The sequence below is a fragment of the Mirounga angustirostris genome, unplaced genomic scaffold (genome assembly GCF_029215605.1).
Source record: "Mirounga angustirostris isolate CCGP_5_RB_7025 unplaced genomic scaffold, mMirAng1.0.hap1 SCAF_7, whole genome shotgun sequence".
Taxonomy (NCBI): domain Eukaryota; kingdom Metazoa; phylum Chordata; class Mammalia; order Carnivora; family Phocidae; genus Mirounga; species Mirounga angustirostris.
The window spans coordinates 62,159,994-62,178,270 of record NW_026991715.1 but is presented as its reverse complement, the minus strand read 5'-3'; the positions used below and the strand labels follow the sequence as shown (position 1 = coordinate 62,178,270).

At 41.9% G+C, this 18,277-nt stretch overlaps 1 protein-coding gene across 3 annotated transcripts in view; it reads right to left on the bottom strand.

Annotated features, from left to right (window-relative positions):
* Positions 1-2,426: 2,426 nt before the first annotated feature.
* Positions 2,427-18,277, bottom strand: part of RASGRF2 (Ras protein specific guanine nucleotide releasing factor 2) — a 238,355-nt gene continuing 222,504 nt past the window's right edge. For all 3 annotated transcript variants that reach the window (XM_064596309.1, XM_064596310.1, XM_064596311.1), the window contains 5 exons: positions 16,550-16,747; positions 11,327-11,406; positions 10,268-10,385; positions 9,614-9,682; positions 2,427-5,828 (listed from right to left, as the gene is read on the bottom strand). In XM_064596309.1, coding sequence (XP_064452379.1) covers positions 5,736-5,828; positions 9,614-9,682; positions 10,268-10,385; positions 11,327-11,406; positions 16,550-16,747 — 558 coding nt within the window. In that variant the 3' untranslated portion in view covers positions 2,427-5,735. The remainder of the gene's footprint in view (positions 5,829-9,613; positions 9,683-10,267; positions 10,386-11,326; positions 11,407-16,549; positions 16,748-18,277) is intronic.

The following is an 18,277-nucleotide window of genomic DNA, read 5'->3' as shown; positions in this document are numbered from 1 at the left end:
TGTGGGCACACTCTTTCCAGTCATTTCAGACACCAGTTGAAATAAATCTAGTGACCCTGAAGGAACCCAGATCCCAGGTCCAGAAAATGATGACGTGTTGATGAGCATGGAGAGGTAGAGTTTAAAGAATGGCAGTTACAATGAGAAACTCCTCTTTTTCTTTTTTCCCCAATTCCTTTCTAATGGACATTTAGTGCTCCCCACTCCCCAAGACCCCCCTCTTACCTCAAGCCCTCATCTCTTACAGGGTCATTTTACAGAAGTTAGTAAGGTCAGAAAAGAAGTGGGCACATCGCTGAGAAAATGGGGTGCTGCTTTCCTTTGGGGGACCTGGCCATCGTGAAGCTTATGACAGGGGTGGGTAACAAGTGACTCAACATAATTCCACAGTTCCAAAAATCCTTCAAACATGATCCCTGTTGTATGTCATTTATCCCTTTCTCATCGCTGCCAACTCCCTTCAAAGTTCGGGGGCTCTCTCCACACCTAGTAGCCAGTGTGGCCACGTGGCTGGCTCTTGCCACACGGACAGGAACAGAAGTGAGGCGTGCAACTGCCCTATCACTTGCTTTAGAGGAAATCTGTCCTGGGCTTACTCTCTTTCCCACTCCTGAGTCCAGCTGGAGTCTGGATGTGGTGGCAGGCAAGGGCAATGCTGTGTGGGGTGGCCAACTCATTAAATGAGAAGAACCTGGGTTCCTGAATCCCCACCTGCCTCATTGCTCATTTCAGAATTGGGAAGGGAAGCCAAGGAAATAGGAGACACCCAAATCCTTCCTTCCCTCAGTTCTCACTTGTGTGCAACAGCCGCATCATGCTCTCTTCAGCTCGGAATGTTAGCACAACCTCATCTACTTGACTAAAGTTAGAGTATTTTTATATACATTATTCCACATAGCCATTGCAGTAATTCTAAGGGCAGATTCGCGTCTTATTTCATAGGTGAGGAACTTGGCCTCAGACGGCTCAGTAGCCCATCCGAGGTCGGAGTGATGGCCTGGCCAGGTCCCCTATGCACTCAGCCTGGTCATGAGTGTTGAGTTACCATTAGATGAACGGAGCTGTTTGGGCAGTAATGAGTTCTGTGTGCCTGGGGGTGTTCAGAGGTGGTCAGACGTGGGCTGGGGATGTCACAGGAAAGATTCAAGCACTGGAAAGACAGTGGGGCTTGATGGCCCTTGATATTTTTTCTGAGGTTCCCCCGAATTCTCTGACATTTTAGTGCCTACAACGTAGGCTTCTTCCAAACTTTATTTTCTCCTGAACTTTAGAAGTAAATGAATATATCTGAGGAAGCCCATTGCTACAAAGAAGACGAGGTAGAAAAATGCAAAAAGAATCAATGAAGAGACTAATGAGATTTTCGAGAACCAAGAAAGGCAAAATTTAATTTGCATATAGGTATAAACCACACCCCACCTGGCAAGTGTTAGGCCATGGCACAAACCCCTCTGTCAGAGTCACAAACGTCAGCAGATTTGCAAAGTTACTGGACACAAACATTATACTTCTCAAAGTAACACACAGGTCTGTCCATCACACACACACACACACACACACACACACATAACAAAGAAATACATTTAAATAATTCTCTGCCAAAGAGAGATGAGGATGGTAATCACGCTACCTCACATTTGGACAGCACTTTACAGTTTACAACCTAACTCATTTTGTCCTGAAGACAGCCCTGTGAGGTAGGCAGCACAGGAATCAAGATTAGTTCCATTTTGCAGATGAGGGAACGGGCTCAAGGAGGCTTTAGCACTGGCCTCAGGTTTCCCAGCTCACAGATGGACATCCGGGCCTCGGGCTCAGGGCCAGGGCACCTCGGCCGGCTCTTCCACAACTGCCTTTCTAGGGAAAAAACGAAATGGACTGTGCAAAAGACAGTGGTCAACATCCAGGAGAACTCTTCTTTTTCTTGGGCAGATGAGATCAAGTACAATCAACACTAACGTTAATCTCAGGCTGTGTGGTGGCCAAGATGAATAATTTTCTCAGTCATCCCTGTGTTTATACCTACAACCAAATGGTTGTTTTCTACTCCAGCTCTGCCCTGTCTTGATTTTAAGTCACTCACAGCCATGGAAAAAAAAATGATGCTGTGATTAGATTTCATTGACTCAAGTCTTATTATCAGGATTCACGTAGGGGCATCTGTAATCAAGTCATTATCTACACTTACAATCGGCTGTCTTACTGAAATGAAAATGAACCACGTTCATGTATTCCTTCTGGCTGTGGACATTAGCCTGGCTCTATTCTTTAGCCATAAATAATATATAATTTATTCCACCATGTAATATATATCCCATATATAGTATATCCTATTTCAATAGCAGTAAAAATGATAAAACTTCACAGGTTGAATTAAAAAAAAATCTTTAGAGCAAAGAGAAAGATTTTTTTTTTTTCCAGGGGGAATAAAATCAAACTTTGCAAAGAAAAGCTAAATAAAATCCTTTATTTTAAAATAAAAGTTATTCTGGAGGGGGGAATAACCCCTCTATTGCATTACTTTTTTAGTTAAGAATTTAAAAAGTGGCCCAGTCATTGCCGACCCAAGTTTTGTCTTGTATAGTGAGAGAAGAGGTAGTAACCCATCATCATATACTCCAAATGGGAATGTGACAGTTTTTTCTCTTCTAAGTTATTCAGTATCTATGAGTTTCATTTGTTTTTAAGCAGTACTTTAAGATGTATGAAATCTAACAAACATTAATGGGGGCTTTGTGGGAGAGCCACTTGAAATACTGCAACCGTAGTTTAAAATTCTCTCTTTAAATTCCTTCAGAGAAACACTAAGGAAAAGTGACAACACTCCACTTCATGCCTAAACCTGTCACATAATACGTTGGCTTAAGTAAGAGATTTGTCCCTGCAGCAAAACTGGATGTTAATAACCAAAGGCATCCCCTAAAAGTCCCAAGATAATTTCATGGACAGTACAAAATGTGGGCATTCATCTGAAAGCATGAAATTGGCTTTTACTTCTGATTTCCTAGGTTAATTTAGCAATAATACAAGTGTTTGCTATTTGGTTGTTAGGGGCTGGCCTGCTTTCTGCTCTTAGAAGTGGGTCTCATATAATGGAATAAGGGCAGACACAGCTGGGAGTGCACACCCCAACAATAAATACAAACTTGAAAGGCAGAAGAGGATGGGTGCTTTAACAATCAGAAGCACTGCAAATTGCTCTTGGCGATTTTAAATGTGACCAAATTGAGTTTTTAAAAAATGCACATTCTTATCCCAGATGGTCCAGAAGTGGTGCAGATCATCAAAAGGAGCTCCCTTGGAGGTAGAGTTCTCTCTTTTTGCAGTTCCAGCAAGGTTTCAGACTCTAGTAAGGAGGAGGGGCATGTAACTTAAGAAAACTCTAAGGGTCACCATAGCAACTAACGGTGCCGTAGCCGACCACTGGGGGGCGCTTCCAACATTTTGCAGGAAATAGGCGACACAGCTTTGTCACTAAGTTGAGGAAACCCTGGCTCTCCAGAAGGGGAGGAGCATTTGGAAATTCCTCTCTCTCTCGTTTTTCTTTAGTAAGAAGGGCTTTAGTGCCTCTGGGAATATTTGGGTCAGAGAAATAAGGGTCCACACACCGAATGACCTCTTCCCCTCTGGAATACTTTGCAGACTTCAAAGCAGAGCGCATGGACCTGTCCACATGTTGTTTTGCCTGAAACTACTATGTGTGTGGTCCTGTCACTGATTTTTCCTGGTTTTAGTCCACCTTCCAAGACTATGTTTTTGAGCCAAAAAAGTTAAGCTTTATTTTCCTTTTCTTCGGCAAGACCTTGAGGTGCTTGGTGAAGTTGACATATATTAGTTCAAACCCTCAGTATGTGAACACTGAGAAATAAATTGCAAGTTATGCATCGTTAGGATCCAAACAACCCATGCTTCTTATCATGCATTAAAATGCATCAACCTCTTACTCGAAACTAAAGAGAACAAACAAGCAACTTCTTAAAAAAAGAAAAAGAAAGCATTCATAAGTAACCCTCCTTGGGTTTAGTGCTACACTGTTGGCTAATATGACCTATTGAAAATAGTTTTGGAATGGTCTTAAAATATTATAAATATTTTCTTTTACTTACTTGATATTTCACTATATAGTTATGTACAGAGATGGCCCTTACCATGCAGGAAAAATGTACATTCTCCACCTCTATGGTATATTATCAACGCAAGTGCTTCCACTGGGCCTTATGAGCCAGCAAGCTGAATTTATTAGTCAGCCGTTAGTTCTAACAAGATAATTAAAGTGCAAAGAAGGAGGGAAAACAGCTAGACAGATCAATTTTTTTCAATGTCAGCATCAATATACTTCATGCCTCTAGGAGAAATCATCAGGCGCAATAGGCTCAGGTAACAATAACTCTGTATTTTTCCTCTTTCTTCTTTTAAAACAGAGCTCTCCCTGAGAAGAGAAGAGGGAGGTAAACGTGAGTTAGCCCTATTTCTTCAACAACCATCAAACCTGGGGAAAGTAAGGTCACTTCCCCAGCACAGGGTAGCAGGCCTAACCCTGCATTTGGTCTTCGGAGAGAGGAGCTGTTGAGTGGTTGGTCCCATCTTCCATACACGTAGAATATTTGCACTCATAAATATCCCAATATTTAAAAACAAAGATGACCGGGGAAGAACTGTCTACCAATAGCACACAAACGTGTGGGTTTTAAAAAGAAAATCCCATTAAACAATGTTTTAAAAAATACAACCAGTATTCATAGTGAGCGTAAAAATGGTTTGTGTAAATCAGAAAAAAAAATCCCACATTCCTGTGGGGAGAATGGAGGAGAAGGAGCCCAGCAAGGTGCAGAGATGACTTTTAAGTATGTCTGGTCACTCAGCCTAAAACCCCGTGGCCCTTTGTGGCCTTCCGTCCCATTCCACAGTTCCGTGGGTGAGGTGTGCGGGCACCTCTCTGCAAACTCTGCACCTGCGTCTTTGAGGGCACTGGCTTCTCAGGCCCCACAGCCTCAGGGAGAAGCCCCTACCCCACCTGAACTGGAATCCCCTGGGGCAAAGCCTACTGAGTGTTTACGTTTAAAAAAGTTACGTTCACGCGGCTGTCATCGTGTCTTTCTTGCCCTGTTGCCCAAAGACCAAAAAAGCAGTTTCAGAACATGCCACTCCTCCAGCGTAAATAGTTAGAATGCACTAAAAACCATGCACATGCTGTAGACTGAAATTGCTCATGTGGTGGCCCATCCCTACAGAGGAAGCCTCGGCTTTTCTGGAAGCTTGTAATACAGAAAATATGACAGAGGCAGTTATAAACCCTAAGAGAAGACTAGCAGATGTACCCAGGCCAGTGCAGTGCCAGACAAACCGCTCAGGCCTTTTCCACTCTCCTCGTCCGCGAGTTCTAACAGAACACGGGAAGGCTTTGAAATCGACCTTCTTACCTGCTTCCTTAAAATGGCTACCTGCACCTCCTCTATGACCTTCCCTTATGAAAAACACACCATCAGCTCTACCAAGGATCAATGTTTTCGCCTTCCCACCCCAAGTCTGAAAGCATCTGTCTTTGACCCCAAACAGCTGGGCTTTCCTGGCTGGAGACAGAATTCCAGGTCCGTTCCATCTTCTTTGGTGCACGGAGGAGACTGGCTTTGGCTCTGTCCCCTGTCCTCTCAGCACTGTGGGAAGCATGGCATGCACTGTTCTATCCGTCCCGCTTTCCATGAGAATCCTACAGACTCAGGGGCGAAGCCGGACCTTCAAGCAGGGAGCCGAGGTTCAATTTTTAGTGACAGTTCATACAGCGTATCTTCATCTATGATGAGGGCTTTGTCAAGCAGGTACTGAGTGACCTGGAGGAACAGGGAAATCCTAGCTTTGGGTTCCTGCAGAACACGAGTATGCACACTTTCTGAACGGAATCGGGCACAATTCAACATTTTCTCTTGAACATTTGAAAATGTTATATCATGGTTTAAAAATCATTAATATATTCTCACTGTAAAAAAAAAAAAGGAAGAAAGAAAGAAAGAGGGAGGGAGGGAGGAAGGAAGGAAGGAAGGAAGGAAGGAAGGAAGGAAGGAAGGAAGGAAGGAAAAGGAAGGAAGGAAAAGAAAAAAAGAAAGAAAAGGAAAGAAAGAAAGAAAGAAAGAAAGAAAGAAAGAAAGAAAGAAAGGAAAGAAAGAAAGAAAGAAAGAAAGAAAGAAAGAAAGAAAGAAAGAAAGAAAGAAAGAAAGAAAGAAAGAAAGAAAGAAAGAAAGAAAGAAAGAAAGAAAGAAAGAAAGAAAGAAAGAAAGAAAGAAAGAAAGAAAGAAAGAAAGAAAGAAAGAAAGAAAGAAAGAAAGAAAGAAAGAAAGAAAGAAAATCACACATTTCCAGTCCTCTCCCAGCTCCTCACCCCAGACACTTCCCTGAAGAGACACCACTGTTATCATCTGGTTTGTATTCTCCAGAGTGTTCTGGCTTTCTAGATATTACATGTTCTTATAGAAATCTTTTCTTCCCTTATAATCCTCAGATACACCTTATTGTGCTTTCGTCTCTTCAGTGTAAGTCAGTGAGAGCTCCCCATGTCAGTACATAGAATGTGAACTGCTGTACAGCATTAACATGTGATCTATCAGAGTTTATTTAACAATCTCTTATTGATGGGTGCTTAGTTGCTGTCAATATTTCACTATTACACAAAGTGACAGTGAAATCCTTATTAGCATGTTTGCTTAGTGCTCACATGGGAATGTTCCTTTGGGGTGGACCCTAGAAGTGAAATGAAAGGAAATGACACTAAAATAAACATGTTGGGGCCTGGAGTATTTCTGTGGAAATACTGCTTTAATTTTATTGAGATACAGTTTATATAAGAAAAATTAAGAGTTGGATTAGTTTTAGCATATATATCACAGCTTCAGGACCATTTCCCTACCCCAGGAAGTTCCCTCATTCAGCTTCCCTGTCAGTCTGCTCCCAGGAGTGGCCACTGCTATGGTTTCTAGTACCAAGCATTCGTTTTGTCTACTGGAGAATTTGATGGAAGTTAAAGCATACAGCACGTACTTGTGTGTCTAGCTTCTTTCACTCAGCATAATGTTTTGAAGTTCTTCCATATTGTGGCGTCTATCACTAGCCTGCCCTGTCATTGCTGAGTGGTGCCGAGTCGTAGAGATAGATACACCACATTTGTTGACCCCTTCATCTATTTATGGACACCTGGGCTGTTTCCAGTTTGCGGCTATTATCAAGAAATGCTATGAACATTTTATACAAGACTTTCAGTGGGCATGTTTTCATTCGCCCCTGGATAAATACCTAGGAGAGAAATTCCTGGGTCATAAGGTAGATGCATATTTAATGTTTGAAGAAATATCCACACCACACAGTTTTCTAAAGAGGATGAACCATGTTACTCTCACCAGCAAAGCAGAAGACGTGTGGTTGCTCAGTTCATCAATTTTTAATTTTAACAGATGATGCAGATATAACCTCCCAAATTGCTGTAACATATAGTTTATAAGAGTACCTGGTATCCAACACTCTGAGGTTTGATATTACCAGTATTTTAAAATTTTGTTTATCTGGGGGCACCTGGGTGGCTTGGTCATTAAAGTGGCTGCCTTCGGCTCAGGTCATGATCCCAGGGTCCTGGGATCGAGCCCTGCATCGGGCTCCCTGCTCCACGGGAAGCCTGCTTCTCCCTCTCCCACTCCCCCTGCTTGTGTTCCCTCTCTCGCTATCTCTCTCTCTGTCAAATAAATAAATAAAATCTTTAAAAATAAATAAATAAAATTTTGTTTATCTGTAAGGTGAAAATGATGTCTTTATAACTTGCATTTTGTTTTCTTTCTCACTAGTGAAGTCAAACACTTAAAAAATATTTTAAATTTGTTTAAATGGCCAGTTTTGTTTCTTATTCTGTGAGCTACCTCACCTGTTCAAAGCTTTGCCGATTTTTCTCTTAAGTTGTTTATACTTTTCTTACAGACTTATAGGAATACTGTTATTCTGTCCCTTTGTTCTGCATGTTACACATATCATCTCCTGGGGCGCCTGGGTGGCTCAGTCGATTAAGCGTCTGACTCTTGATTTTGGCTTAGGTCGTGATCTCTGGGTCGTGAGATCGAGCCCGTTGTCGGGCTCTATGCTGGGCATAGAGCCTGCTTAAGATGCTCTCTCTCTCCCTCTCCTTCTGCCACTACCCCACTTGCTGTCACACGTACTCTCTCTCTCTCAAAAGAAAAAATTAAAAAAAAAAACCACCTCCTAGCCTACTGGTTTTATTTTTGCTTTTTAAATAATTGCATTTTGTCGTACAGAAGTTTTCATTTTGATGCAGCAAACTTAATCAAGCTTATCATTTACAGCTCATACGTTCTATAGAAGGTCTTTCAAATCTAAAGGTTGTGGATATTTTGTACTATATTTTATTCAAATAATTGAATATTTCTTTTTATATTTAGGCAATGAACTCATCTGGATTTTTTTTGTGAATGGTATCAGATGGACAGCCAAAATTCCTATTCCCTTTACTTGACTGGTCAATTTCTTTCTGGCACTTTCTTGAAATGTCTCCTTTATTCCAGATTAGATTTTCCTATAGACAAAATCTGCATCAGGACTGTATCCCACGCCACTGAATTTGTACTCCTATGCCAATGTAGTCCTGCTTTATTGGTTATAGTTTTAGGATATGTGTCTGTATCTGGTAGGGAAAGCTCTTTCTTACTCTTTTTATTTTTCAAAAAATCCATCTGGTTTTTTGTTTTTGTTTTTTGTTCTTGTTGTTCTGTTTTGTTTTGTTTTGGCCTGTCTAAGCTTTCTTATGAGTTTCATGACAAGTTTGTCAATTACCATGAAATAATAAGGAAAAAATGGCTGTGAGTTTTATGGGAATCTTCTGTACTACCTTCTTAATTTTTCTGTAAAGTTAAAATGATTCTAAAAACTATCTATTTAAAAATGAAGGAAAGAAGGAAGGAAGGAAGAGAGAAAGAAAGAGGAAGAAAGAAAAAGAAAGAAAGAAAGAAAGAAAGAAAGAAAGAAAGAAAGAAAGAAAGAAAGAAAGAAAGAAAGAAAGAAAGGGAAAGAAAAGAAAAGAAAAGAAAGAAAGTCCAGCTGTGGCTGGGATGGAGGAAGAAAGGGGATATATGATGTGAGACGAATTTTGAAAGATGAGTAGAGGCCTTGTAATATAGGACTTATTGGACACATCAAGACTTTTTCTTTCTTAATCTGAAGAGCAATGAAAAACCTATAAAATATTTTACACAAGGGACAAACATATCTTGCTTTGTGTTTCGGAGAGTTCTATTTGGCTGCAATTTGTAGAATGGATTTTGCATTCTAGAGTGAATGCAAGTAGACCAGGTAACAGATACTGGTAGCTTGGGCCAGGATGGTAATGGTGTAGACAGATTTATGAGAAATAGAGAATATATAATCAATAGAACTTGATAAATTGGTGTTCTTTTTGCCTTCTTTCTTTCTTTCTCAATCAGAGTTGCCAAAGACTTGTCTTTTTATTTTATTGTTTTTTTTTCTGTGAGTCAGCTTTTGATATTATCGATCAACTTTACCACTGTTTCTAATTCATTAATTTCCACTTTTTTCTTTATTAATTCCCTTAACCACCACACAATATTACCTTTGGCTGATGGTCTATTCGATAGCAAGTCTGCTGGAATTGGCGTATCTCTCTGATGATGTGTGATATCTAAGAGAGAAACAATAAGCACAAAAGCAAAGCAAAAGTATTTCCTTGTATTGCAACACATTCTTCCAGGCCCTATGCACAAGTCATCAGGCACTTTCTCCAGCAAAGTGCCAGAGCCCAGCCCTATCATTTTCTATGCCCAGCCAGGGCTTTCTTGCCCTTCAATGAGCCACATGAAATGCAAAGGGCAAGAAGATACTGATCACAATCAGGGGAACAGTTGGCCTGGGTGACCTCCGGTCCAGCAAAGGCAAGCTCTGGGTGCTACTGTCCTTGGGCTCCTTGTTCTAACTTGGTGCTCTGAACCCCATTGTCCAGCAAGAAGCCTTCAGCATCTGTCTGTCACTGTTCCGTCTCAGAAACTCATCCCTGGAGCTTCATTCCCCACCCCTTTGCCCAGACTGCATGCAAGCTGCAATACCCCTGCTGAAAATCGCTTCAATCAGCCGCAGCAGATGTGAACCCTGGTGTCCCCCATCTCTTCCATCGCAAAATGAAAAAGCAAACAGTGAGCTCCGTGCCTTAGCCCTTCTCTTTAAACCACTGCAGTCACTGAAACAGGCTGATGATGAAAGGACCACCTACCATTCTCATCTTGGAGAAATTAACAAGGCCTTCCTCGGTAAAGTTTGGTGTTCCCTCTTCAATAAACGCCAGGTCCGTCAGGTACATCCCCAGATAAGGAACAGCTGGGGGGTTACAGCTGCAAAACCAAGAGACACTGTTCTCAAGCGCACTCACCCAATAGAGACTCCCCTCCCGTGTTTCACGGGAAGCAACCGTGTGGCCTCAATCCTGAAGAATAAAGTCTTTTAATTCGTCTGCACGAGCACACTCATGGTATTAAGAGTTTTCCATACATCTCACAGCAGAATAGAAGAGAAAATCACAGCCTTAGGTTTTACATGTGCTTGGGACGATGCATGTTCGAACAACAGGCTGGCTTACAGACAGATACAGAGTATGTCCTAGCAGTACTCGTCTGCAGAACTTGTAAACTGGCCGCACTTTCTAGGGAGTAAGAGCATGGAGGAACCTCCAAGAACTGGGGAGAAAAATCAGGGTGATTAGAGCCTGTAAAGCTTGTTTTCTGCTTTCGCCAGGATTTCAATGTTTTAGAAGGCACAGACCTAATGAATATCACCACTGCTCTCTAAAGTGATGCCTTCTCTGTTTTTGTTTTGTGAGGGGCGTACCTTGGTCTTCTCAGAGTCAAGAGTGAGGAGGACATGGGCTTTTGAGCCAGAGAGAACTAACTGGGTCTGAGTCCCAGCATAACCACTTGCTAAGGGATGCTGGGCAAACTCTGCGAACCACAGTCTCCTCGTTGTGCTTAGATTAATAAATACCAAATCAAGAAACTTTTTATAGTAGATGGTTTGATTTTAGAGTAAAAGATGATGATATTTTCTTCTTATTTGGGATAGTCTGCATGCCACCATTATGTCCAAAAGAAACTTAATGTATATGCACAGTCTTTCAAATGTAAAGAAGAATCAGGAAAATACCTAGATGATGGAAGTTCTTCCCCATTTGTTTTTCTTTTCAAAGCAAAGTAGGAGGTGGGCCACTATTTGTATACTGTATATATTTAAAAAATACATTTCTGCATTATGAGTAACTTAATGATTAAGATAAACATACTTTTTAAGGGTTTCTCTGAGATTTTTAAATCTTCCTTCAGATGAAACCGTCTTCTGAAGCTTGTCCATGAGAGCTTTCGTCTGGAAAGAAACAAACAACTTAGCCTGTCGTGAAAATACTCCTATGGTTTGACAAGATGGGTGAGTTACCAAGAGATCCTCACTTCCCTTCCATAGTGGCAGGTGTTGATATCTTTGTCAGACTGTTGTGATACAATTTTCAAAGTACAGACTGAATTTGATGTTAAAAAAAAAAAAAAAAACTTGTGGAGAAGAGGGACTATATTGCTCATTTAGCCAAAAAGAGGAAAATGTGTAGAAAAGAAAAAGTGCGATGCACGAGAAATTAGGGACTTAAAGAATTGAAAAAGCACATGTTGACTTAGGGAATCTTAAATGGGAGGTCTCATGTCAGGTGGTTTTCACGGTCAATCTTTTTGGGTGTTAATTTCCAAATCAACAAGACACAGATTTGGTTGCTTGGCTATCTTCTGCTACAAAGGTTTTGTGACCAACTTCCTCAACTTGTTAGAGAAGTATAACTGACATTTACCAAGAGATAAAACTGTTGTTGACATTGATCTGGAGTTTCTCGCATGGACATGGGAGAATGGTAGGGCGGCCCTTGGGGACGATGACCCGCTCCTAGTAATACCCATGCCCAGGCAGACTGGCAGGGAAAAGCACTTGGAATGCCCAGGTTGCGACTCCTCAGTCTACTCTCAGTCTGGAAAGGAGCTGCATGCTTCATGAGAGCTTTCAGAATGACTCAAAGGGCTGCCTTCCCCATCCTGGTTCCTGAGGACTCTGAAAGAAGATAGCCAGCAAGGCCTGGGCAAGGGTGGCGGGGTCGGGGGATGGGATGGGGCCGGGTGGGCCCCCTGCCTGGCCCAGAGCTGACCTTGGGCTGAAAGAAGTTGCACAAATATAGTCTATCCTATAGCCACAGATCTAATTTGGTGGGCTCCTGACTGCACATTCGACCAGGCCTTCTGGATGTCTCCCAGCCTGGACTCAGACCTGAAGAAGAGACAGCTACAGAGCAGATGGGGTGATGAAAGAGTCTGAAGCAGGGCATATCTGCAACCAGGCACTACCTGTGATGAGACCGAAGTCCTGGGACCGGGACAACAGACCATTACCCGTTCTAAAGCCACTCTGAGTGATACATACACGTGATTGAAATGGTATATTCTACTTAATGCTTCTACAGGTAGTATATTCAAATTTGAAAAAAATATTTTAATATCAGTCTTATCACCCCTATTCTGTAGTCAGTTACCCCTAAAGCCTCATCCTGAAAAGACATGGGTATCACTTAAGTCGACTACAGGGAAGGCCTACTGTTTTCTTTTCTTTCTTTTTTTCTCAAGTTTTTATTTAAATTCCAGTTAGTTGACGTACAATGTAATATCAGTCTCAGGTGTAGAATTCAGTGATTCATCACTTACATACAGTACCCAGTGCTCATCACACCGAGTAACCTCCTTAATGCTCATCACCTGTTTAACCTATCCCCTCCCCACCACACCCCCAGCCCACCTCCCCTCCAGTAACCCTCAGTTTGTTCTCTATAGTTAAAAGTCTGTTTCCTGGCTTGCTTCTTTTTTTTCCCCCACAATGTTCATCTGTTTTGTTTCTTAAATTCCACAAATGAATGAAATCATATGGTATTTGTCTTTCTCTGATTGACTTATTTTGCTTGGCATAACATTCTCTAGCTCCATCCACGTCATTGCAAATGGCAAGATTTCTTTCTTTTTTATGGCTAATATTCCACGTGTGTGTGTGTGTATGTATACATACATCCTGCATCTTCTTTTATCCATTCATCAGTCAATGGACATTGGGCTCTTTCCATAATTTGGCTATTGTTGATAATGCTGCTATAACCATCAGGGTGTATGTGTCCCTTTGAATGGGTATTTTTGTATCCTTTGGGTAAATACCTAATAGTGCAATTGCTGGATCATAGGCCTAGTGTTTTCTTAAAGAAAATTTAAGAATCCCTTGGTACCAACCTCAGATGAAAAAGGAAATAGGGGAAGGAAAATGTAAGAGAAGGCAGAGGACTGACTTACTGACCTTGATGAAGTGTGACAATGTGTGTGACAGGATAATATGCTCTTTGTATCCAGTGTCCAATGGCTAAGGCTACCATTGCCTTAGGAAGAGGCAAAAGCAAGCCACAACAAGGGCGTCAGTATCCAGTTTTTAGATTCTGATATAGCTGTTTGAAGCCCATTTTAAAAACAGTATTCTAACACCCATTCATCATAAAAGCTATCAAAAAACTAGGAAGAGAGAGTAGTTTCCTCAGTTTTATAAAAGCATCTACAAAATACCTGTAGTTAGCACTATCCTTAATGGTGAAAGACTGAATGCTTTCCCCACAAGACTGAGAACAAGGGAAGAATGTCCTTTTTCACCACCTTTATTCAACATAGTATTGGAAGTTTAGCTAGAGCAATAAAGCAAGAAAAGGAAATAAAAGGTGTATGAATTATGGGGCGCCTGGGTGGCTCAGTCGTTAAGCATCTGCCTTCGGCTCAGGTCACGATCCCAGTGTCCTGGGATCAAGTCCCGCATCGGGCTCCCTGCTCAGCGGGGAGTCTGCTTCTCCCTCTCCCACTCCCCCTGCTTGTGTTCCTGCTCTAACTGTGTCTCTCTCTGTCAACTAAATAAATAAAATATATTAAAAAAAGGCATATGAATTAGAAAGAAAGTACTAAGATAGTTCCTATTTATAAGTGACAATTGTGTAGAAACCCCAGGGACTCTACAAAAAAAGCTCCTAGAACTGATCAGTGAGTTCAGCAAGTTTGCAGATAGAAGACCAACACGACAAAAATCAATGACATCTGTATAGACTAACAATGAATGTGTGGAAACCAAAATTGAAACCACAGTAACATTTAAAATTTGTCCAAAGAAAATGAAATATTTAGGCATAAATCTAAAAAAGTTACACAGGACTTATATTTTGAAAATTTCAAAATGCTGATTTAAGAAAGCCTAAAGAAATGGAGAGACAGGTTGTGTTTGTGGACTGGAAGACTCGACAGAGTAAAGATGTCAGTTCTCCTCAAATTGATGGTTTAATGAAATTCCAATAAAAATGTCAGTAAAGTTTTTTTAGACATAATTTTTTTACTAAAATTTATATGGAAAGTCGCAGCACCTAGAGTAGCTAAAATAATTTTACAATAAAGTGGGAGGGATATAGAAAGAACTCTCAGATCTCAAAGGTAAAAAAAAATCCAATTAAAAAATGAGCTGCAGACATTTCATTGAAGAGGATAAACAGATGGCAAACCAGCATATGAAAAGATATTTAACATCATTAGCCATTAGGGAAATGCAAATTAAAACAATAATGAGATATCAAAATGGCTAAAATAAAAAACAGTGATAACACCAAATGCAGGCAGGAATTTGGAAAAACTGTTCATTCATACTTTGCTGATACAAGTATAAAATGGTACAGCCACTCTGGAAAAGAATTCAACAGTTTCTTATTAAGCTAAACGCACAATTGCTATACGATCCAGCATTTGCACTCTTGGGCATTTATCCCAGAGAAAAGAAAACTTACAGTCACACAAAACCTATACGTGAATATGCATAGCAGCTTCATTTGTAACAGCCCCAAAATGAAAACAACCCAGATGTTCTTCAAGGGATGAATGGTGAAATTTCCTCTATTTATACCATGAATACTACTTAGCAATAAAAAGAAATGAAGTATTGATACATGGATGGATCTCAAGGGAATTTTTAAAAAGGCAATCTCAAAATGTCATCTACCATATGATTCCATTTATATAATGTCCTTGAAATGATGAAATTTTATAGAGATGAGAAACAGGTTTTTGGTTGCCAGAGTTAGGGAGGGGGCAGGGAGGAAGCAGCTATGGCCATGAAAAGCATGGCAGGAGGGATCCTGGTCATAGCACTGTGTTGTATCTTGACTGCAGGGGTAATGAAAGTGCATAAAAGTAAATACACACAGGCCCAAATGAGCATATATGTAAAAGAGATCGTCTGAATAAGGTTAGTGGATGTTACCAATGTTAACTTTGTGGTTGGGATATGTTTTCAGTTACACCAGAGGTTACACTGGGGGCACTAGGTGTAGGGTGCAGGGTATTTCTATTATTTCTTCCAAACTGTACATGAACCTACATGATCTCAACATAAAAAGTGTTTGTTTGCTTTTTAAACAGTACTTATAAAAGCTGTGGCTTTTGTTTGCAAGGTCCAGGCTTTGATCACAGACAAAAGAATTTGCCTCTGGCACCAGGAGGACTTGGAGGAGTCTGGAAAATCCCCCCACCGCCCTTTAAGAGGGCCAGCGTAGTTATCTACTAATGAAGAGTTAGCCGGCCCACCAGGGATCACCAAGGACAGGGCAGCCTGTAGGAGAGGGGCCAGTGGGAGCCAACGAGGGCTGAAGGGGAGGTGAGGTCAGCTAAGCCCCCCTGTTCCTGGGCAGGCCGGGCAGACCACACATACACCACGCACGGGCAATTCACGGTGGCCTGCGCCTGGTGACCAACTAGCAGAAGACCAAAACAGGAGACCAGCGGGTGTCCACGGCCTCCCAGAAGCCCAGGGGAGCCCTCCCCAACACCCACCCACACCCCGGGAGAAGGCCAGGAGAAAGGGCAGTGGGGAGATTGTGATTTCATTTGAATCTTGAAAATATCAGATGAAAATGATAGGCATGAACAAGGTGAGTCCAATTAAAAGAAAACTATGAAAGTTTCCGGCACACCTAAGTCTTTATGCCAAAAGGTTATTACATAAATGACCAAAAAAAAAAAGTGAACATTGAGGCCCTAGGGCATTTATACGCTTACTTTGGGGAGAAAGAACAGGTCCGTGGGGCACTGCTGTGTTCACTTGGAATCAACGGGCCTTCTCTAAATAATTTAGGAGACAACTCCTGACTGTCAACCGCACCGTTTGAAGTTGTCCCCAAATATGTTATAATGAATGCTTTGGGGTCGTATTTGCTTTTCTTAAACTAACCAACTAGAAGTGCGCACGAGTGGAATCAACTAGGTGCTAAGAGCGCAGTAATTACCCACGTTAGCACCTTTCTTTGGCAACTGAACCGCTCAATTCGGTTAATTATTTCCTAATGAGTAACGTTTTTCCTGGGCTCTGGTCTCCCGGCTTGTCCTCTCAGCAGCGGGCTGTGTGGCTCACTGCTGCTCACCTGCTTGGACACCTTGGCCCAGGTTTTCTTCAGCCTGTAGATGGCACTTCTGTTTAAGGCGGAGGTGATCTCCAGGACGCCGTTGTAGTTATGCAGGCACCGGCAAATGTCCGCCACGGCCACCCACTTCTCTATCGCGACGGTGCGGGAGCTGACGTCGGCATAATTCATTATCTGGGACGCCACCAGGTTACTCATCTGAGACAACGGAAAAGCCAAGAGAGGCCAGCTAAGAGCCAAAGAAATGCATTCAGGCACAGCGCCTGGATCGCCCATAGAAGTGTCGGGGAAACAGGGTGCCGAGGGACATGGAGATCAAAGTCCACATTGAGAGACCAACCTTCCGAAAAGACTACAGTGTGTAGTAATAATAATAGCAACGAGAAACCAATGGCAACCTGTTCATCCTCCGAGTGAACAGAGGGATTGTTTGGAATCAACATATTGAGGGAACAGGTCATTTTTCTTAATCAGTAATTTGGATGAAGGAGTTATTTCCAGTAACTGCTGAGGAAATGGAAAAGGATGAGTAATTCCTGAAGAATGGCAACCTTTGCTGATGATGGGTTTCATTCCTTGGGGCCTCTCCACATGCTCCTTCGCCCCTCACAGGTGGGGACCAAGAAACCCCAGGTAGCACAGAGAAAGAAAAGACATTTACCCCCAATCAAATCAAACTCTAACCTGATCAGCCCTCAACCCAGACACATTTAGGGACAGGGGAGGAGGGAACATTTATTCCTTCTTATCTCGCTGGATTTTTTCCCACCAGAGTGAACAGGACCTATAGTGTTTCAAGGGTAAGAACTGTAATGCTATTAGTTGAAACCAAGAGAAAAAGAGGCAGTTGGCGCAGCTCAGTGCTTAGAATATAGAAAGGAAAAGGACAGTTTAGGATTACTAACAAAGGGAATGCAAGTCTGTAATCTTACATCCATACACTTAATCTAGTGAGTGTACCAATTCTCTGACTATTCCACAGGTATTTTAGATCTCACAGTGTCTCAGAATTATCATTGTACATAGTCATTAAAAATTTACTTTGTACTGAGCACCTAGAATGGACGTGGCATTCGTTTAGGTTGTTAAGAACAGGAAAAACAAATAACTCAGCATCCCCGACCTCAAGGCACTGAGCCTAGTTAGGCAGAAAGGTGAAGGGAGGCAGAGACAAGTAAATATCACATAGTGAAAGGCAAAGCTGAGTCTGTATGGAGGGGTTTGAGGACATGGAGGTAGCAGGGGGTTATGTGGCCTAGTAGAGAGGAGGCTTCCAGAAAGAGGTCATCCTGCTGTGAGTCCTAAAGGATGAGAAGGAGTTAGCCACTGCTTTCCATCGAAGGAGGAGAACATTTGAAAAGGGACAGAGGTAGAAGGCCTGGTGTAACAGAGGATGTGGCAGTCATCTGAGGAGCCCAGGGAAGCCACGAGAGAGACACAGATGCCCAGTAGGCAGGGCTCTTGTAGGCCACGTTGGGCAGCTGGGACTGGATCTTAAAGGTGAGAGGAAGCCGCTGACAGAATTTTGTCATGAAAGTGATATAATTAGATTGGTCTTTCAGAAAAGTTATTTCTGTGACACTGTGTAAAGAATGGGTTTGGGGGCAAGGAGAGGACAGTGGGGATGGTGAGGTAGGAGCTCCCCGAGAAAAGGATGAAAGATCAAATCAAGGTTATGGCAGTAGGAAAGTAAGGGAAAAAAAGGTCTGGGACATATGTAGATTTATA